Genomic DNA, 23,092 nt, shown 5'->3' with positions numbered 1-23,092 from the left:
AGAGTGACAGGTATGACCAGGAGTTTGGAACATGGGGCATACAGATGAAATTCTTATGCTGGCAGATGAGAAGACTCAGGGAGCTGGAAGTCAGTTGGATTTGGTTACTGACCAGGTCCAGGCAGCTTTTGGTTTTGCTCTGAGGGTCTCATCTAAGCTGAATAGATTTGAATCTGGTTTGGATCACACTGTTAATTCTTTGGAGAGAAGAACATCACTGATTGCTAGGAAAGTCCTCTTAGTGACAGCAAAGTCCTTGAGGTTTTGAGGACTTTGTGAACATTTCCTGAGTCATCACTGGTATGGAAGGAATCCTGACTACTTCTAAAGGTTTCCTGGTTCTTTACTATTGATATCATCAACTGTGAGTAAGAATACTTAAGGAAGAGGGAATAGGAGAACCAAAACTTTTGGGGTGCTGGCATTTTGAGGTTCACCTCATTTTCAAGCTAGTTGGTAGGCCCTGACATCTTTAGGTTTACCAGGTCATTCTGTACACAGGCAAGACTTGATAACCTTAGAAGATCCTTTCATCTCTGAAATTCTACTCAGTTATTGAGATGGGGCATTTGGGATGGGAAAAAAAGACTTGTCAGTAATTCATGGTTAAAGTCAGCACCTAGAAAGGGTCACTCTGGATCCAGTGTTGTGCCAAGCTAAGACTGCAGAGCCAAAGGATAGCCAAAGAGCCATACAGGTGGGATCATGAATAATGTCATTAGACTTGGGGTCAGGAATACTTAAGTTCAAATCTTGCTTCAGATATTTACTAGCTTTGTGATTCTATTTCCTCATCCATGAAATGGGGACAATAATAGTACCTACTTCACAAGTGATGATGAGAATTAAATGAGATAATACATCCAGTGCTTTGTAAGGCTTAAAGTGCTATATGTCTTCTTGTTGTTGTTGTTATAACAAGTGTGAGTACATCAAGACCAAAGTTTGTAGGCTGTTGGCCTGACATCACTGAAAGTTTGTGATGTCAACACCTCACACTTACTCCTGTCTGAAGTCCAGCATCACATCAGAGAAAACATTGATGGATGTAACATTTGTCAGCCCCAGAGTCATTATAGCCCCTTGCTGATATAGGGAAACACATGGATCAGCCACTGAGGTAGAAAAAAACATAAGAAACATGGAAAATAAGCATCCTAAGAAATTCAAAGTTTCTTTGGTCCCATGAGCTCTGCTAGGAACATGGAAACAGTTTCCAAAACATATTTTTCCACTTCCATTTTGGTTCTCCCTTTAGTCTCATGGGCAGAGCTAGAAATGCTTCGGGCAAAGATAATCCCAAGAGCTTCTCCCTGGTGGAGGGTGGGGATTGATGCAAGGTAAAAGTCAGTCACCTATCCACTCTTAGAAGCAAGAGCATTAAGAGAGAATGTCAAATCTAAGAAACAGTGATGCTTAACTATCTCCTTCCATCAGTGCCCCAATCACAGGCCTGACTCCCATTCAAACATACAGAGTAGATCTTGGCACAAGGAGGTGATTGTTCATCTGCTGGATAGTTCCCCATCAGAATAAGACCTAAGGTAGTGCTCTTGGGCAAGTGCCAGCCACTAGTAAACTCCCACCAGGTTTGAGACTAATTCATGTTCAGAGTGATGCTGCTAGACATTCAGAAAAAATTTTACCAGATGATTCCTGTCCTCCTGGTAATGCTTCCACAGCACTCACCTTCTGTGCCTCAAACCAAGAAGTCCCCTTGTTTCCCAAAAACCAGTCCCAGCCTCTCCAAAGATGGAGACTTGGTGATTGGGACTTTTCTCCCCCTGTATTCAGTCAAAGTTAGCAGTGCCAAAGGAGCAGGACTCTTTGGGAGCCATCCTGACAGTGGCTGTAGGGATTACAAGTAAGTGCCTGTCTAAATATCTGATAAAGGGTTCTTTTTCACTATAATGATTGCAAAAGGGTCCAGAGAGAAGGGGCCCTTTCCTGTTGTCTCTAACATTCTCTCTAAGAGAGAGATGGTATGTTTCTTTACCCTATGAAATGGAGATGACAATATCTCCTACCTCCAGAGTATTTTTGAGGCTCAAATGAGATAATATATGTAAAAGGCTTTACAAGCTATAGAAACACTAGTTATTACTATTAGTATTACCTTCTCTGGATCTCAGTTTCTTCTTCTGTTAAGTAGCACCTACATTCCAGGGATTTAGTGAGGCATCTCCTATCATGTTCAGGCCTCATGAAGCACTTACTGGCTCTGTGGATAGAACAATTTAATGTTTTGTTCTGATTTTTCTGCCATGGGGAAAATAAGGATACTACAGCAAAGATTTAAAGTGTAGAAATGGAAATTCAAAAGAAAAATAGACAAGAATATTCCTTCTGGAACCAGAGTTTTGGCTTTGCAAATCCAGACCCTTCTCCAGGGTTCTTGTTCTTGCAGTGTGGTAGTGAAATAGCTTGGGAGTCCTAGAGTTGATAGATAGATAGATAGATAGATAGATAGATAGATAGATAGATAGATNAGAGTTGATAGATAGATAGATAGATAGATAGATAGATAGATAGATAGATAGATAGATAGATGTAGCTAGGACACTGAAATTGAGTGTGAGTGGAAAATTTGTAAAAATGGTCAATGGAAGATTGGACCTCTCCTTCTGGGTCCCTGTATCTATGTGTCTGTGACTACCTTTCTCTCCCCTCATCCATTTATTACTCTCTATTTCTGGCTTTCCCCTGTTATCTACTTTTCTCTGCTCACGAGAAAGATCTTCATTCAACAGTCAGGATATGGAAAAAGGTCTGTTTATTACAGTTAATTATATTGTTTCAATCTCTTTTAACATTCTCCTTCCTTCCCTTTTAAGTTTATTTTTCACCTACTGCTCAGAGTTGATTCTAGTAGATTACTAGGGATGGAGGGTACAGCCTCTTCCACACATGATGACTTTTTAAAATGTTCCTGAAAAATCTATATTTTGATTGAGTTGTAGGTAAGGGGAGGTCAGAGGTGATAAATGGGTAGGGAAACTCGGTCTAATAGAAATTCTAATTAAAAGGAACAAGAAAATAGGAATGGTGAGAATCAATTAATCATCAAGTGTGTGTTAAGAGTCTTGTGCATCAGGCACTGTTCTAGGAGCAGCTAAGGATATAAGAAAATAAATAAATAAATAAATAAGCCATCCTAACTCACCAGAGTTTAATGGAGACAACAATTATATATTAAAGATAGGGAACAAATTAATCTTTATAAATATAGTGTTGTTGTTCAAGTATTTTAGTCATTTTAAAGTATTTACTCCATTTGAAGTTTTCTTGGCAATGGTACTGGAATGGTTTTCCATTTCATTCTCCAGCCAATTTTATGGATAAAGAAACTGAGGCAAACATGGGTAAGTAACTTGCCCAGCATCACACAACTCATCTAAGGTCAAATTTGAACTCAGTTCTTAGTAACTCTAGACCTGGAACTCTATACATTCATTCTGAAGGGAAGCACAAGTAGTTGGGAAAATTAGGATTAGGAAAAGCTCCATGAAGATGTGCACATTTTACCTTGACCTGTGTCTTAAATGAAGAAAATGACCCTATGAAGTGGAAGTGAGGCTGGGATATATTCCAGGGATATGAGACTGCCAGTTCAAAGGTACAGAGACTGGAGATTCATCATTTCCATTTGAATTTTTAGGAATATTCTGAAGATCACCTGAAAAGAATAGGTGTTGGGCATTGAGGTTCTTTTTCAGGCTGAACTTCCAACCTCTCAGGCTCTGTTGCAGAGAGTTCAACTCCAATGGGCTAATCAAGTTGTTCAAATGCCAAATATGCATTTTCCTGAGATTCTTTTTCTGGAAAAATCACAGAAGGCAAGAACTCAAATGGAGTTCAGAAGTAATACTACAAGGACCCTCTCAAAGTCTCTCTGAAGAACTCTGGCCTCAGTTGTGAGACATGGGAAACAGTGGCATTTCACCACAGTATGTGATATGTTGGCATCAAAGAGCTGTTGTTCTCTATAATCAAAGCAGAATTGCAGTAGTTCAAAAGAAACATGAGATGCACAAATTTAGAAACATTTCTGTTGAGGGGGAGGAAGGGGCCACAGCTCAGTAGTTCAGTAGATTGAAATCCTGGCCTAAAGGTTCTGGGTTCAAATATGACCTCAGACACTTTTTAGATATGGCATCCTGAGCAAGTCTCTTTACCTCCATGACCTAACCCTTACTGTTCATCTACCTTGGAATCAGTACATAGTACTGTTTCTAAGATGGAAAGTAAGGGTTTTTAAAAAGAGGGATTTCTATCCCAAATGATCAGAAGGCTTATTTGTGCCTAACCTGTAGTACAGTTTTCTGAGCTCCTATTGGTCTGACCAGCCAATCAGACACACTGTTCATTGACCCCAACAAAGCAACCTTATTTTGGTCCTCTCTGAGTACAAAAAACAGCCACTTCAAGAACCTCTTCATTGGTCTCCATACTGAAATAAAGTGTATTGAGTATATACTTCTGTATTTGTTCTGTATGTAGTTTATCTGCAAATAGTTATTTACATGTTGTTTCCTCCATTAGAGAATAAATTTCTTGAGAGCAGGCACTGTCTCTGGACTTTCTTTGTATGTCCTGTACTTGTCACGGTACCTAGAATGTAGTTGAAACTCAATATAAATATTTATTGACTAATTTACCTATCTGCACTTAACAACCAAAGTATTATTACCAAAATACAAGCTGACCATATCCCCCTTCTCAGTGAATCCCAGTGGCTCCCTAATAACTTCAAAGATGAAATATAAACACATCTCTTTAAATCAAAATCTCTATGTATCTGAGAGATTAGGTTGTTGTCAGATACACTTCTTATAAATTTTTCCCCAATTTGTTGTTTCCTTTCTAATTTTGGTTGCACTTGTTCTGTTTATATAAAAACTTTTTAATTTAATGTAAACAAAATTATGTGTTCCATTTTTTTAATGTTTTCTAGGTCTTCTTTGGTCTTAATTTCTTCCTTTATCCAAAAGTCTGGCAGATAAACTTTTCATGTTTCCCTAATTTGTTCATGCTGTTATCCTTTCTTTTGAGATCAAGTATCCATTTCAACTCTATTTTTGTATATGGTGTGAGATGTTGATCTATGCCTAGTTTCTACCATAGTTTTCCCCAAACTGCTGACAAACAACAGTTTTTTTGGTCAAATAGTGATTTCTTTCCCTCCCACCCCAAGTTTGTGTCTTTGGGTTATCAAGCATTAGATGACTCTAAGAAAAAGCCTAATCTCTCAAATATAGAGAGAATTGGTTTATAAAAAATGTCAAGTATTCCCCAATTGATAATCACAGAATATGAATAGACAGCTGTTAGATGAAGAATTGTTTTAATGTCATATGAACAAATGCTCCAAAATCACTATTGATTAGAGAAGTATAAATTAAAACACATCCCAGATTGACTAACATGACCACAAAGGAAAATGATAACAGTTGGAGGAGATATGGGAAAATTGGGACAGTAATACATTGTTGTGGTACTATGAATTGATATAACCATTCTGGAAAGCAGTATAGAACCATGTTCAAAGAGCTATTAATCTATGCATACCCTTTGACCCAGAAATACCACTACTGGTTTTATATCCCAAAGAGTTCAGAGATAATGAAAAAGGACTTATCTATACAAAACTATTTTAGCAGCCCTTTGTGTATTGGCAAATAATGAGAAACTTAAGGGTATCCATCACTTGGGGAATGACCAAATAAATTGTGGTACATGGTTGTGATGGAATACTATTGTGCCATAAGAAATAACAAACAGGATGAGTTCAGAAAAACCTGGAAAGAGTATTAAGTGATGCAAAATGAAGTGAGCAGAACCAGGAGAACAATGCATACAGTAATAGAAATACTGTATGATAATCAACTGTGGACTAAAACATTATCAGCAAAGCAAGTTTCCAAAATAACCATAAGAGATTCATGATGAAAAATGTTCTCCACAGTCAAAAAAGGAGCTATTAGAAACCTATTGCTGATCAAAACACAATGTTGCATTTTATTTCTTTTATGAGTTTTTATTGCTTCTGAGTGCAAATCCATATGGCATGAATTCACTGGTATAATCTATATCAGACTATGTACTGCCTGGGTTAGGGGTAGGAGGAAGGGAGAAATTCTGAATCAGAAACTGTCAGAAAATAACTGTCAAATTTTGTCTCTGACATGTAATTTAAAAAAAAAAAAAAAGAAAAAAAGGAATCAAAATCTCTCCAAATCTCAGTCCTTATCATATTTCCAATCTTCTTGAATGTTTCTCCACCACTCCCCACCCCACGGATTCTACAATCCATCAATAATGCTTTACTTGATGTTCCTTACATGCGTCCATTTCCATGGCTTTGTACTGATTGGATTTCTATGAGATTATGATGAAAAGATATCTTCCAGAAAGGTGCTTTTCTTAATTTTCCCTCCCAAACCCACTTCTAGTGCCTTCACCCCTACGGTTACTTCCCATCTATTCTGAACAACTCTTGTATATCATATTTATCCATAGGTTGATTTTTTTTAGATGGAAGTTCCTTGAGGCAGAGAATGATTCCTTGTATTCCCAGTATTCCACACAGTGCCTGACACATATCATTGCTTGATTCTAATGGATCATCTTTGAATACTTTGTTCTTGTCTGTTGTTCTCTCTGTCCTTCAGGTGGCTACATAAAAATTACCAGCAGGCCCTGGCCCTGGTATTTGCTGTGGAGGAGATCAACAAGGACCCAAATCTGTTACTAAATATTTCTTCTCTGGGATTCCACCTCTACAATGCCTACCACAGTGATGAGAGAACTTTGGAGACCTCCCTGCGTTGGCTGTCTGGGCAGAGCCAGCTTGTCCCTAACTACAGATTCAGGGGGCAGGAGAAGTCTGTGGTTGTCATTGGAGGAGCCACATCAGCTCTGTCTGTCCAGATGGGGACACTGCTCGACCTCTACAAGGTTCCACAGGTGGGGGATACTGAAACTACCACCTTCTGTACCTTTCTCAAACTTCTTAGTCTTGGGAACAGTAGATTTATCCTTCAGGAATGACCAGATTATGGACTGATGATAGAATTTTTGTTCAATTTTTCGCATGCCTATGGGTACTAGAGATAAGCTAGACTCACGTAAGTGGAAAATAAGGGGGCAAAACAAGAAGCATGTAAATACAATGTGCTAGGCCCTGGAGAAAGAAATATGGAAATAGTGCTTGCATTCATTGAGATCACAGTCCAAGAAGGGATACAACAACTATAAGATTTTTATGGGATAAATTAGAAATAATCTCAGGGAGAAGGCAATACATTTAAAGGGGTCAAGGATGACCTCTTATAGAAAGTGAGATTTTAGATGAGATATGAAAGAAGCTAGAAAGTAGAAATAAGAAGGGAAATCATTCTAGGTTGGACAGTCAGCCAGTAAAAAGACATGAAGATAAAGATGGATGGAGGGTGGGCCTTTGGGAACAGACAGAAAAGAAATGAATGTTGCTCACTGTAGAGTATGTGAAATGGAATTAAATGTAAGAAGCAACGAATTGTAGGAAAAGATCAGGTTATAAAGCGCTTTAAAATGCCAGAGCATTCTGTATTTGACCTTAGAGGTAATAGGAAGCCACTGGGGTTAATTGACTAAAGAGTATAGTGCAGTAATTGAAATTCTAGAGGCAGTATTTCTTAATTTTAAAATAATTTATTATTTGGCCAGTCAAGATATCCTAATTATGATTAAATGACTCTCAAACATCATAAGACAAATGGAAACTTCTGGTCCATGTACCTCTATACATTTTGGGAAGCTCATCATTCAACTTCTCCCTCTAACACACCAAAGACAGCGCTAACTGGTAATCCGCTAATTAGGAGGTGGTCGATCAGATCCTCACTTCTTCTCCAAACTGATAGGTAAAGTTTTGCTCTGTAGGAAAATATAAGTAAGGTAATGGGGTCACCAGAGTTATTATAATGAACTAAGTGTTTTGTGGGAACACACTCTAGGATTTATGAGAGACTGGACCAGGGTGAAGAGACCACAGAGTTTTATTGGATCTCCACAGGAATGGCAGTTGATCTTAACTGTCACCCAGCTTCCACTAGACCAGAGTATAGTAACAGGCTAACAAGGTAAAAGGGACTTAACAGCTTTAATTATGTTAGACTAAAAGGTGGGAAAGGATTTCTATACTTAAAATCTAAGGGATAAAACCACAGGGCAATGGGAGGACTTATTCTACTCTTATCTAAGTGATCTAAACTAACAGGGCCCAAGGAGCTATAAATGGAGTCTCTTGGTTTCTGCCTCAAACCTGGAACCTGCCAGGCTTGAGTACAGCTAGGGCTTTTGTGGCTTTGGGATTCTCACTGCAATCCAATGATGATCTCTGGATGCCAGGAGTCAAGATGATCTCAGGTACCAGGTAGAGAGGGTTCTGCTTGAAGCACTGTCCTCCAGGTTTCAAACTTCTCCTCCTCTCTTGGCTCTGTAGATTTGTCCTTTTCTTAGATGCCACACCACACAGGATCCCAAGGGAAATTAGGAAGCAGGGTGTCCTTTGCTCTGAGGTCTCCCACGCTGGCAACAGTTTTGCCCACCACTAATGGAGTCCACACTCCCAGCACAGATAGACTTCCTCCTCCTTCATTCCAACCTGGAAATCCCAGCTCCAGCTCCTTCCTGCTAGGTACTTCCTAATCAATATATAATCAATACCTAATAACCAGCTAATCTAATCTTACTCATAACAGCTCATACACCAGAAAAGCATCATCACAGAACTTTCCTCAGCCAGAGTCTATGAAAGTGCCATATTCTTTGGGAGTAGGAGAATGAAAAAACCTCTAGTCAGAATGAAGAATTCTCCCTAATATACAGGAACTGATTTGGATTCATCATAAATGTAGAACCCTGATGTGAAATAATAATACAGTATATTAAAAACAATTTCTCCCAATAGTTAGATCTGTATTTAGGAATATTTGACCACTACTCAGAGGATGGAATTGAATGGGCAGTCCTGAAGCAGAGAGACCAACTAGAAGGCTATTCAAATAGAATCCATGTGAGGTAATGAGCATCTCTACTAGAGTGCTAGCAGTGTTAGAGGAAAGTATACAGAAGATATCGCGATATTAGAATCTACAAGACTTGACAACAGATTAGATATGGAAAGGTGGAGGAGTGAGAAAGTGACAAATCCAAAATGAAACCTAGGTTTAAAGTCATGGTGACTAAGAGGATGTTGGCATCCTCAACAATAAGGCAAATTCAGGAAAAGGAAAAGGAATAAGGAGGGGAGTTTGTTTTTGAAGGGCAGCTATTGAGTTCAATTTGAGATCTATTGGATTTAAGATGGTTATGAGAAATTTAGTTCACAATGTCTAATAATCAATGGGAGATGCAAGACTAAAGGTCAGGAGACAGGCTAGGGCTGTATAAGTAAATCTGAAATGTGATGAAGGGAGAACTGACAAGGCTTGTCCACTAATAGCATATAGAGAGGATTAAAGGAAAGGATCTAGTCAAAGATGATTATGAGGTTATGAACATTAGTGTCAGGGAGGAGTAAATGGTTGACATTAAGAGAAAAAGGAAAGTATGAAGGAATTTAGAGACAGGGGAATAGTGAGCCCCATTTTCTTTTTTAAAATATTTTCATATAATTTGTAAAAGCAATTTTTGTTAAAGCAATATTTAGATCCTTTTTAAAATTTTTGATCAAATTCTTCTCTCCCTTAGCCCCTTCCTGAGAAAGTAATCAATTTTATATAAATTATATATGTGAAGTCATAAAAACATATTTACATATTAGTCCTGTTGCCAAAGAAAACATAGTCCAAAGGAAATAAAAAACAAGAAAAATTAATTTTTTTTATTTTTGCTTCTGTCCACATTCAGGCTCCATCAGTATTCTCTGGAGCTGATTAGCATTTTTTATCATAGGAAATTCCAAATTGTCTTGGATCTCTGTGTTGTTGAAAATAGCTGTTATTAACAGTTGATTACCTTACAATATTGCTGTTACTGTATACAAGGGACTCTTAGTTCTGCTCACTTCACTTTGTAACAGTTATGTAAGCCATTTCAGGTCTTTTCTGAAAGCATAAAGCTCATTATTTTTATAGCAAAATAGTGTTTCATCACAATCATATACCATATCTTGTTCATCCGTTCCCCAACTGATGGGCATCCACTCAATTTCCAATTCTTTACCTCTACTCAAAGAGCTACTATAAATATTTTTGTATATACAAGTAGTTTTCCTTTTTTAAAAATATCTTTGGGATATAGACCTAATAGTGGTATTTCTGAATCAAAGGATATGCATGGTTTCATAACCCTTTGGGTACCAGTCCAAATTGCTCTTCAGAAAGGTTGAATGAGTTTACAACTCAATCAAAAGAGATTTGGTGTCTCCATTTTCCCACTTCCCCTCCAATATTGATCATTTTCCATTTCTGCCATATTAACCAATCCAACAGGTGTGACATGATGCTTTAATTTACATTTCTCTAATCAAAAGCTATTCAAAGAATTTTTTCATATGAATATAAATAGCTTAGATGTCTTCATCTGAAAATTACCTGTTCATATCCTTTGACCATTTATCAATTGGAGAATGCTTTCTATTCTTATAAATTTGGCTCAGTTCTCTATATATTTGAGAAATGAGGCCTTTTTCAGAGAAATTTGTTATAAAATTTTTGTCCCAATTTTGTTTTCCTTTTAATCTTGGCTGAATTGATTTTGACTGTACAGACCCTTTTTAATTTAATGTAATCAAAAAATATATTTTACATTCCATGCTATCTCTTCTTTGGTCATGAGTTCTTCCTTATTCTTTAGATCTGATAGGAGAAATATTCCATAATCCCCTAATTTGCTTAGTGTATAACCATTTATATCTAAATCAGGTACCCACTTTAACCTTATCTTGGAAATGCTTGAATGTAGGTCTATGCCTAGTTTCTGCCAAACAGCTTTCCAGTTTTCCCAGCAATTTTTGGAACAGTGATTTCTTGTTCCAAAATTTTGGATTTGGGGGTTTATCAAACACTAGATTAGTACTACTGTTTATTGTGTACATCATCTATTACACTGATCCACCACTCTGTTTCTTAGCCAATAAAAGACTGCTTTGATGATTACCACTTTGTAATACAGTTTGAGATCTGCTAAGTCACCTTTCAGCACATTTTTTCATTCATTCCTTGATATTAATTTTTGTTCTTCTAAATTAATTTTATTTTTTTAGCTTCTTAAAATAATTTATTAGTTTCATTGGTATGGTATTAAATAAGTAATATTTTGGTAGAATCATGATTTCATTATATTTGCTCAGCTACTGAAAAGCTATTAATATTTAAAATTGTTTAGATCTGACTTCATGCAAAAAGTGTCTTTTTATTCATATAGTTCCAGGGCTTTTCATGGCAGATACCCACCTCCAGGTACTTATATAGTGTACAGTTATTTCCAAAAGAATTTCCTTTTCTATTTCTTGCTCCTTTACTTTGTTGGCGACATATAGAAATTCTTATGATTTCTGTTGGTTTAATTAATATCCCGCAACTTCACAGAATTTGTTCTTTGACCTTCCTGGTTTTCAGGATTCTATTATATACTTTTCAATTAATTTTAAATATCACTTTCCACAGATCTTTGTTCAATATAATTTTTATTGCATTATAATCTGAAATGAATGCATTTAATGCTTCAGTTTTTCTTGCAGAAGAAAAACATATGATCGGTCACGTGGTTCAATGGGTCTGTGATTGGGGTATTGGCTTTAAAAGATCACTCTATTGCAAATATGTATAATATATAAATAGGTGGATGTTGGAATTGCTTGTCAGCTCTGGGACTGGGGAGAAAAGAGGGATGGGAAAAATCTTGAATCGTGTAACCATGGAAAAAATATTCTAAATGAATAATTTTTTAAATTATTCTGCTTTTCTGCACTTGGTTACAAGATTTTCATGCCCTAATAAATGGTCAATTTTTGCAGGGGCTATATACTGCTCAGAAAAAATATATATTCCTTTCTAGTCCAATTCACTTTTCTACAGAGAGAAACTATTTTATCTATCATATCTAACTTTCCTAAAGATCTATTTATCTCCTATACTTTTTTTCTTGTTTATGTTTTGGTTAGATTTATCTAATTCTCAGTGAGAAAAATTGAGGTCTTCCACTAGTATAAGTTTTCTGTCTATTTCCTCCTATAACTGATTTAATTTCTTTCAAAATTTAGATACTATAACATTTGGTACATATGTGTTTAGTATCAATATTACTTCTTTGCTTATGCTACCTTTTGTCAAGGTCTATTTTCCTTCTTTATCTCTTTTAATTAGATCTATTTTTGATTTTACATTTTCTGAGATCATGATTTCAACCTTGGTTTTTTTCATACTTCACATGAAGCATAATAGATTCTGCTCCAGCCCTTACCTTTATTCTGTGTGTATTACTCTTCTTCAAGTGTGTTTCTTGTAAACAACATATTGTTCAGTTCTGGGATTTTAAAATTATCTACTCTGCTATCTATTTCCATTGTATGGAAATACATTCATATTCACAGGTATGGTTTCTAACTGTGTATTTCCTTCCATCCAATTTTTTGTCTGTTTGCTATTCCCTTTGTCTCTGTATTCTTTTATCCTGTCCCTTTTTTTAAAGTGTTTTGCTTGTAAATACCACCTCTGCAAATCTGTCATCCATTTTTTTTAAACATTTACCTTCTGTCTTGAAGTCGATACTGTGTATTGGCTCCAAGGCAGAAGAGTGGTAAGGGTAGGCAATGGGGGTCAAGTGACTTGCCCAGGGTCACACAGCTGGGAAGTGTCTGAGGCCAGATTTGAACCTAGGACCTCCCATCTCTAGGCCTGGCTCTCAATCCACTGAGCTACCCAGCTGCCCCCATCCTCCATTTTATTAGCTTCCCTTTTCTCATTATTCTCCTTTGCTATTTCCCTGTAAGTCAAGATAGATTTCTTTATGCAATTGAGTTTGTATGTTTGACCCAATTCTGATGAAAGGTTCAAATGTTTCCCACCACCCCCAACTTCACCTCCATTGTAAAAGCTCTTCCTTTGCACCTCTTATATGAAGTAATTTACCCCATTCTAGCTCTTCTTTCCCCTTATGCCACTGCCTCCCTCTTTCTCATCTAATTTGTATTTTTTATCATCTCATTATAGACAACTTACACTCATGCCTTCTATCAATGTAGATGACTTCTAACTGCACTGATAATAATAAAGTTCCTGGGAGTCAAAAGTAGCATCTTCTTGTGTAGAAATATATAGTCTTTCCAACATTTGCCATTTTCTTTCATTGTTATCCTTACCAATCAGGTAGGTGTGAGGTGGAACCTCACTGATGCTTTCATTTATATGTCTCTAATTATTCCTAAGATAAAAGACTGTTTCACATGCCCTTTTTGATAACTGTTTGTATCTTTTCATTATTTATCAGTTGGAGAATTAATATTATTCTTATAAAGGTGAATCCACTTCTTGGATATCTTGAAAATTAGACTTTTATCCAAGGAACTTGCTTCATAGATTTCCCAATCATTTATATATTTCCCTTCTAATTTTATCTGACTTTCTATTGTTTCTTCAAAAACTTTAATTGCATATAGTTAAAATTGTTCATTTTATTTCCTGTTATCCTCTTTATTCTCTGGTTAGTCATTCTTTCCATATCCATAGATCTGAAAACTGTTTTTCTCTTTGTGCCTCAAATTTGTTTATTTCATACTTTGTGTCTAAGGTATGTACCCATTTACAGGTTTTCTTGGTGCATGTGTAAGGTTTTGGCCTATACCTTGTTACTGCCAGTCTGTTTTCCAGTTTTCCCAGTAGTTTTTCTTAAAGAGTGAGTTCTTATCCCTAGTGGCTGAGGTCCTAGGTTTATCAAACATTAGGCTTCTATCACCATTTGCTTCAGTATGTCATGTAGTTCATCCATTCCAATGTCTAACCTAGATTTCTTAGATAACACTAAATTGCTTCAAGGATTACTGCTTTGCCGCAAAGTTTTATATCTTTTACTCTTTGGTCCTTCCCACATTTATTTGTGTTATTTCCCTGGAGATTGTTGATATTTTATACTTCTAGGTGAGATTAATTATTGTTTTTCTACATAGATGAAATATTTCTCGGTAATATGGCACTGCATACATAAATTAGTTTTGATATCATCATAACCATAAGCAGAGAATTTTTCAACCACCACCTTTCTTCTAACACAAAATAGCTTGCTGCTAGTTTGTACTTTGTTGAGATTTCTTCAACAATATCAAAGATGCAGAAATCAAAATGTCCCATTTTTCTTTCACATCCAGATCAGCTACGGTCCTTTTGATTCTATCTTGAGTGACAAGAGTCAGTTTCCTTTTCTCTACCAGCTTGCCCACAGTGACTCCTCTTTGCACCATGGTATGGTTCAATTAATGGTACATTTTGAATGGACATGGGTAGGTCTGGTGACCACAGATGATATGAGAGGTGAGGAATTCCTCTGGAACTTAAGAGGGGACATGATTAAGCATGACATCTGTCTGGCCTATGCTGAGAAGATCCCAGTCAGTGAAAGAAGACACACAGAATCTCAGGATACGTTTGTGCCACGTATTATGCAATCCTCAGTCAAAGTCATTGTCATTCATGGTGACACAGATTCACTTATGATCCTTAGATATTCACAGCCTTTTTATTTCTTCCTATGGAAGGTCTGGATCTCTACATATCATTTGGATATCACCATGAGACCCCAATGGAATGATGGCTACAGTTTCCATGGGGCACTTTCATTTTCACAGATGACAAAAGATGTGCCAGGTTTCAAAACCTTTCTCAGGACCGTGAACCCAGAAAAATATCCAAAGGACATTTTGCTTAAGGAGTTCTGGTGCTCTGCATTCAAAGGTCAAGAGAAACTTGAAAATCAGGACCAAAAGGAATGTTCCTCAAATGCCTCCTTGGAGGCTCTATCTCTGCGTTTCTTTGACATGACTATGACTAGTCTGACTTACACCATCTACAATGCTGTGTATGCTGTGGCCTGGGCCCTCCATGACATGCTCCTGATGACATCAGAAAGAAAATCTATAAGAGATGGAGAAAGCTGGACTCCTCAGCCATGGCAGGTAACATTAAGTGCTGATTAAATGCCTGTTACTATGATAGGTAATGGACATATATGCATCAAAAACCTGTCATTTCATCAGTATGGAAGGTTCCTCCCACAATTCAGTTCATAATTTTTATATAACACATAATCTTTGAGTTTTCCTATGAATCCATTAATGAATCCACAAATATTTTTTGGGCTTAAGTGCTACAGATATAAAGAAAAAGAATAAAATAATTATGACAAGATAATAGTAAGGCAGGCAGGGCACTAATTGTTTAGAGGGGGAAGAGATCACCAAAAGTGTTATGGAGGGGCAGCTGGGTAGCTCAGTGGATTGAGAGCCAGGCCGAGAGATGGGAGGTCCTAGGTTCAAATCTGGCCTCAGACACTTTCCAGCTGTGTGACCCTGGGCAAGTCACTTGACCCCCATTGCCTACCTTTACCACTCTTCTGTCTTGGAGCCAATACACAGTATTGATTCCAAGATGGAAGGTGAGGGTTTAAAAAAAAGTGTTATAGAGAAGGAGATGTGGGATTGAAACATGGGAGGGATGAGATTCTGTGTGGAGGAAGTGGAGGAGGCCTTTACAAAGGACTTGAGATGGGAGACAAAATGTCTTGTGTTCAAAATGGGGGTGCAGCTTGTTGGGAGAGCAGAGTGCAAGAGGAGTCACATCAAATGATACAGGAAAGATTAGTTGGGGTCAGGTTGTAAAGTGTTTTAAAAGTTCAAAAGAAAAATTCATATTTTATTGTAAAGATAATGGGGAGCTACCATAAAGGGGGAAGGACGTAAGGGTTGATGTGTCGAGGAAGAAATGTCAAGATTGTTAACTGATTGGCTAAGGATGTGGAAGAAAGTCAACCATCCAAGAATAATTCCAGTGAAACAAACCTGAGTGCTTGGATAAGGCAAAGGGTTGTGATCAGTGGAGAGGATCATAGTTTCTATTTCATTTATCTCTTAAAGACACTCAGTTAAAGAAGTGTTAGAGAAATTTTGAACCTGAGTCTTCCTGACTCCTATTCCACAGGAACCACAGTTCCTGTGGATAATATGAACAATGTATAACAATGAAAAAAATAAGTCTCAGCCTTTGTGAAACTTAGGATAAAAGAGCACAATGATAAGTAAATAGAAGATCATTTAATGTTGGCAAAACCCTGACATGGAGGGGGAATGTCAGGAAAGGTTACACAGAGAATCTAGTAGCTGAAGTGAGACTTAAATAACTCAAGAGTGGAAGGAAACATTTCTAACCCCATACTTTGATTTTGAGGTACAAGACTACTGGAAACATTTTCATTAAACATTATTGGAAATCCAAGCATTCTAGTCTAGAAAGAGAAATATACAAACTGCCATAGTCTGTCTATGATCTCAGGTATCTCTGTCCCCTAGACAATCTCAGGTGATATTTTGAAGGAGTCTTGAACAAGAAAAATGTCATAACATGTGAAAGTACAGTTTGAGGTTAACACTGTGGAACAATACAGCAGATCCAGGTTAAGGTGAATAAAGAATCTCTTGAGGAAGTGGCATAATTCAAATATACATCTTTCATTTACTAGAAGCAATTACCATAATTTAAATATAACTATGGTGTCAAAAACTGAAAATATGAATTTGCATTTCATGGGATTCTTTCATAATAACCAAAACTTACTTGTACTCACTACTCTATCCATTCCTTTATCACTGGACTCCCCAAGGGTTGAGAAGACTTCCTTCTTTTGGTCAGCAACTTAGTCCCTGCTTGAAAAGGGGGACAATGCCCTTAGATGGATCTTGGCACCACTCACTTCAGAAGGGTTGGAAGGCAATGTTCCTATGTAGACAAGAGTTAAGTTTGGTTTTCACTTATGATCCATTTCCTGGAACCTTGGTCTTTGCTCTTACCTTTTACACATTTACAGGAAAGAGTCTGGAAAGAACTGTTACACCAGAGAACTCATTTCTTAATATTTTTAATTAGATTTCTAGAGGATTAATATGCATCTACATTAGGGATTCTAAAATCAACCACCAAAAATACAAGAGAAATATGAGATAATGCCTAGTCTAAATTTCCTTAGCTAAAAAGTAGAATGAGCACATTGTATAGGGAAACAGCCAATGCAAGAACAGGGAGACAGCAGATATAATGGAAGGTTCAGGCCAAAGCAAAGAAGAGAGGCTAGCTGCAATATGGTGTCTAAAAGAAATAAATTGAAATATAAAGAACAGTCTTTGAACAGTCATTTATTTTTCTTTAATTCTTGCCTACTATATTAGAATCAATAGTTTATATTTTGGTTTCAGTGCAGAAAAGAAGTAACGGATAAGTAATGAGAGTTTAATGACTTGACCAGGATGACACAGCTAGGAAGTATCTGAGGGCCAGATCTGAACTCAGGACCTCCTGTCTCTAGGCATGGTTCTCAATCCACTGAGCCATTTAACTGTCCCATGTCATTTCAACATGAAGTCTCTAGAATATTCTCCAAATTGTTAGTAGGCACAGATGTCATTGTATGTTTGCCATAATTGCCATAATTTGCTCTAGTAGCTCCAGAGAAATTTGTGATTTCTCTTTACAAGTTGGGTTTCTTGTCTCCAAGAAACAAGAGATGATCCAATATGTCTTAGGACATATAAGACCTCTGGGTCCAATCTAGATGTAAATTAAACTGCCTGAATATTTTCAATGTCTACAAATTTGGCAGATTTCCCAACAAATTCCTAAAGCCCTTCTCCTCTATGGAAACAGATTATTCCACCATGAGTTAATATCTATTCCTCAGTGTGATGCTCCCTTCCCAGATTTACAGGGTGCAGTGAAGACCAACCCACAGGTAAGGTTTTGCTCTGTGGCCTTGATGATCCTTTGGCTAATGACTCTATTCATAACTAGCATTTCATTAGAACTTTTAGATTTGCAAGGAAGTTTACTCCTGTAATCTCATTTGTTCCCTATAGCAATATGACATGCAAACTATTATTATCCCATTCTACAGATGAATAAAGTGAGATTCAGAGTTTCTTTGTCTTTCCCTGAGTTATATACCTAGTAAACATCTGGAGTTTTGAAATCAAGCTTTACTGCTTCAAAGTCCAGCAAGTTCTCATCTAGGCCACCTAGCTATATGAGATAAAATCTCCCAGAGTACCATCAACTTTCTTTCAGAGAAATGATCACAAACTTATTTGGGTCTGTGTGGAAAATCAAGGCAAATAGTTCAGGACAATTCCATTCAAGGATAGAAAAGTCCCACTGGCCCATAGGGTGGGGGACTTTACCAAGCCTTCTGTCAGCAGCATCCACTTCCAACAAAAGGCCTACATACTCTTAACTCTCTGTGCCTGTTCCCCTCAGAAACATAATGAACCCACCAATACAGAGAGATATATCCACCTTACCATTGAGTCAGGTTTTCTCCATAGCATTTGATAGAAGAGCTGACTCTGGAAGGGAGGATAGGCTAGACGTCAGTATGAGAGCTGTGTGACTTCTTTGCCTAGCTGGAGGAATGTTGTTGTGAACACTATGTGAAGGATTGAATGGATCCTCCTTGCTCAGAATTCAATTCATATCATTTTCATGAATGTTTAATGAAGTACTGTTTGCTGTAAATAAAACCACTGTCCTTGGTGCTGAAAACATGAACATGTCTCCTTATAGATATTGCTTTCTAGAAGTGTTCCCAATGTATGCATTATACCCACTACCAACAAACAAGAGCACAAGCTTCAGGTCATGTGCCCTAGAATCTCCTGTATAGCCCAGAAGGATTGCTTTGGGAGGATCCCTGCCATTGGGCACCAAGAAGTGACTACTATTTCTCACTCTTTCAGCTCCACTCCTTTTTGAAGAACACCCAGTTTATCAACAGTGCTGGTGACCAGGTGTTTGTGGATGACACAGAAAATTCTGAGGCCCAATATGATATTATGAAGTATTTATTCTTCCAAAATGAGACTGAAACTCTGGTGAAAGTGGGACACTTTATCCCCAATGCTCCCCTTGGTCAAGATTTCACCATTTGGGAAGAGGAGATAGTACAGAGCTGGTTTGAGTCAAAGGTCAGAAACATTTTCAGCACTGTACACCATGGCATGAGAATAAGTATCAGCTGGATAACTATGTAGACATGTAAATATATCTTAATTTTCAGATAATTTACATAAAGAGCACTTTAAATGTTAAAATCCCACACAAATGTTGGCTATTTTTTTTTAAACCCTTACCTTCCATCTTGGAGTCAATACTGAATATTGGCTCCAAGGCAGAAGAGTGGTAAGGGTAGGCAATGGTGGGTCAAGTGACTTGCCCAGGGTCACACAGCTGGGAAGTTTCTGAGGCCAGATTTGAACCCAGGACCTCCTGTCTCTAGGCCTGGCTCTCAATCCACTGAGCTACCCAGCTGCCCCCCAATGTTGGCTATTTTTATGAATTCATGCATAGTCATATTTCTATAGAGAAAATCACTTGACTTTGGTTAAAGCAAAATCATTCAATCATCTTCAAGTTCTGCCTAATGGAACTGAACAGTGGGCTTGACTACTTCTTTTATGAAATTGGTGCATTTCTCAATATTCCTAAACAGTTCGATTTACCAAATCGTACTTGGCAATTACTGTGGAAATTGCTATTTGTTTTTCATTGAAAAATCAACTCCATCACATTCTTCAACTCTGTATGGTTACTGCTTATTTGGATAAAAATTAAGCTATTGTAGGTCAGTAGTTCGCACTCTCACAATCAGTGTTGTTACAATGAGCAAAAATCCATTTAGAATTATTTGATGTCATATCTGAAAGGAATTTTTGAGTTATGCCAATTCCTTTTTCAGATAAAGAATCTAAAATAAAAGGCAGAGGAACATCTCAGCTATTCATATTGCTGCTCTTTGACAAAGCCATAAAGACACCTTGGGCCCACTAAGGAAAAAGGCAAAAAAGGCAGGCCTGAACTTCTGCTCTGAGATCACTTGGCAAGGCCAGATTTCAAGAGAACCACAGCCCTGTGTTAGGAGCCAAAGTTAGATCCAAGATAATAAGTTAAGCCATTCCTCAAGTGGGTTTTACCTGTCTGGATAAACTCCTCTGACAAGCAAAATCTGCAAGGCTTAGCACTATTTTAGGCAAGAGAACTTGAAGCTGTCTCTCCATAGACACATGTATGCAAAAAACAAAAACCCTTTGTATTCTGTGTATGACCTAATCACACCTCCTCCTTCTCCTTTTTCTCCTCTTTCTCCTCATCCTCCCTCTGTTCCTTCTCCTTCTTCTTCTCCTCCTCCTTGCTACTTCCTAACTCATGATTGGCTAAAGATGTTGTAATCTCTATGATCCTCGATTGGCTTCCAATGATGCTTCCTTAGTTACTAGTGCAAAATTTCTTATAAATATATGGCCTATATGCTCAATAAACTGGAATCTGTGATCTCATTCATGGCCCCCTCGACCCTGTCAATTTCTCATCCATGCAGACCCCTTCTCTTTCTTCTCTTCTTTCTCCCCTGGAGCCAGTTTCCAGAGAGAACCAGCTCTTAATAATTGATGAATGGGGAAAAAGTTTATCTCTTGTACACAGGTCTAGTGAACATTCTATTGCATATACTCATTGCTTTATGGGCCAGGTAGACGTCCCCTAGGTCTTCCACAAAATAAGATTTCTTGACTAACTGCAACATGAGATCATAAATTCTCACAAGATAATCTACATTACCATCTGTTGTCAGGGCCCAGATTCTTCAAGCACTTTCTTCTCTTATCACTGTTCAGTCTCCCCATGCTGTGTACACTGAGAGTTGTAGCCCTGGATTCAGGAAAACTCCAAGGGAGGGAGAGCCCATCTGCTGCTCTGACTGTTCTCCATGCCCAGAGGAGGAGATTTCCAATCAGATGAGTAAGTATTCACAATGACCTTCCCTACCAAACTATTGAAAATACAAAAGACTGGTATTAGGCTCTTGGGGATCACAGAATTCTTGGAAATACTGGCGATAAAGTAACAAGACATGCATCCACGGGCGGGGGGTGGGGGGGGAGGGCTGATTAGGTTTTTTTTTTCTCTGTGTGGATCTCATGTCCTTGGTCTCATTCAGATGTAGAACATCATGGCATGGGTATAAGAATCAACTGGACAAATATGTGTGATAATAGGTTTAGTGCAGGGAGGAATTTCAGGGGCCATCTGATTCAACTCCCTCATTTAATTAATCAAGTAACAATCAAGCAATGGGATGTGACTGCTGAGACATGGTGAGGTTAAGTGACTTGCCCAAGGTCACACAGGAAGTAACAGAGTTGGTATCTCAACCCAAGTCTTCTGAATCAGTGCTTTTTCCATTGTACTGTTGGTGTTGTTTATCCTTCATTTTTGAAGAGGACCAATAACATCACAGGATGATGTCAAGACTGGTGCATAAATTGACCTTAAGGGAGGCAGAGTTAAACAAAGTCATTAGCCTCACTCTCTTTTCCAGAGTCTTCAAAGTCCAGTGGCAACATGAGAGTCAGGATGACTGGTGATGGCCAAAGGATATGGTAGATGACCTTGGCATCTTCAATGTCTGACTAAGTTCTAAGTGCTTCAAAGCTTCTGCCACCTTCATAGTCATTGGAAGAAACTGTTATCATCTACTCATTCCAGTGGGAGAAGTTTTAAAATGTTTGGACTAGATCCCTGTAGAACTCATGGACAGGATTGTGACCCATCAGTTATTCTCAACCTGGGTTAGCCCATCTTCTGAGATGGTTTACCAGGGTGTGGCTCCTGTGCGTACTCCAGCTTCTTGGAGCCATATGTGAGAGTTGATTGTCAGGTGGCCAGAGGTGAAAGAGGAGCCCTAAAAAGGACTCAGCATACCAGAGGTGGTAATCCTGGTTAAACACTCATATACTCCATTACACATTCACTGTACTATGCTGTAGGGAATAGAGCACGAGGCCTAGAGTCAGAAAAATGATGATTTAAATCCGAGTCCACATACTTATTAACCACGTAACTCTGTGTTTAACATAACTTCCAGAGGTCTCAATTTCTCCATACTTATAAAATAATAGCCTAACAGAGCCCTTTTATATTGACTCCTATGATCTTTGAAAGGCAAAGTGGTTCAGCGAAAAGAAGAGCAAATATAGAGTCAGAGGCCTGGAGTTCAAATAATGTCTCTGCTACTTATCATCTGTATGATCTTGGGCAAGTCATCTCCCCTTAATTTCCTCATCTCTCCAATGAAAATATTGGTATAGATTAGTGATGGGCAAACTATGGCCTGTGGGCCAAATGTGGGCCCCCTGAAATGGTCTATCCAGCCTGTGCACATTACCTCTAATCTGATGAATGAAACTTCAAAGAGTTGCCTCAGAAACAGACTGACAGATGAGCATTTCCTTTCCTTTGGCCTCCTCTTTACAAAGTTTGCCCATCACTGGTCTAGATAATATCTAAGATCCATTTTAAGACTAAATCTGTGATCCTATGAAGATGTATATGAGTATTAGGATGAAGATAGAAAAGTTCGTGGGATGTAAGGTTTCCAGTTGAATAAATGCTACAAGAGAAAGTTCGGAGGAAGATAGATCTGAAAGGTGTAATCTCATGTGAAAGAGGTACAACCAGGCAGAAAGGCTAGGATAGAAGAAGCAAATTCCAGCTGGAAGTTTACTGTTGTGGGCAAGTATGAAGTGAAGGAATTTACCCTGGATTTTTGGAACTAGTGAGATGGATAAGCTCAAGTAGTAAAACTGTATCTGGATGGGTGAAATTAATAACAATAATAACAGTCAATATTTTTATCACAGTTTCTATGTACCAGAAACTGTTCTAAGCACATTATGATTGAGATGTCATTTGATCCTCACAGCTAAGGGAGGCATTTTGTCCATTTTACAGAAAAGAAATGTGAGATAGAATTTAAGTGAAAAGAACCAAACAGAACAGAAGAAAGGAAAGAAGGAAAG

The 23,092-nt window shown here is 37.8% G+C and overlaps 1 protein-coding gene across 1 annotated transcript in view; it reads left to right on the top strand.

Moving 5' to 3' along the window:
- Nucleotides 1-1,649: 1,649 nt before the first annotated feature.
- The window catches only part of LOC123230488 (vomeronasal type-2 receptor 26-like), an 817,179-nt gene continuing 795,736 nt past the window's right edge, over nt 1,650-23,092 (top strand). The window contains exons 1-4 of the mRNA XM_044656633.1: nt 1,650-1,864; nt 6,672-6,966; nt 14,351-15,154; nt 18,977-19,204. Of these exons, the coding sequence (XP_044512568.1) occupies nt 1,650-1,864; nt 6,672-6,966; nt 14,351-15,154; nt 18,977-19,204 (1,542 nt within the window). The remainder of the gene's footprint in view (nt 1,865-6,671; nt 6,967-14,350; nt 15,155-18,976; nt 19,205-23,092) is intronic.

The sequence above is a fragment of the Gracilinanus agilis genome, chromosome 1 (genome assembly GCF_016433145.1).
Source record: "Gracilinanus agilis isolate LMUSP501 chromosome 1, AgileGrace, whole genome shotgun sequence".
Classification (NCBI taxonomy): Eukaryota; Metazoa; Chordata; class Mammalia; order Didelphimorphia; family Didelphidae; genus Gracilinanus; species Gracilinanus agilis.
This window is presented reverse-complemented; position numbering and strand designations above follow the sequence as displayed.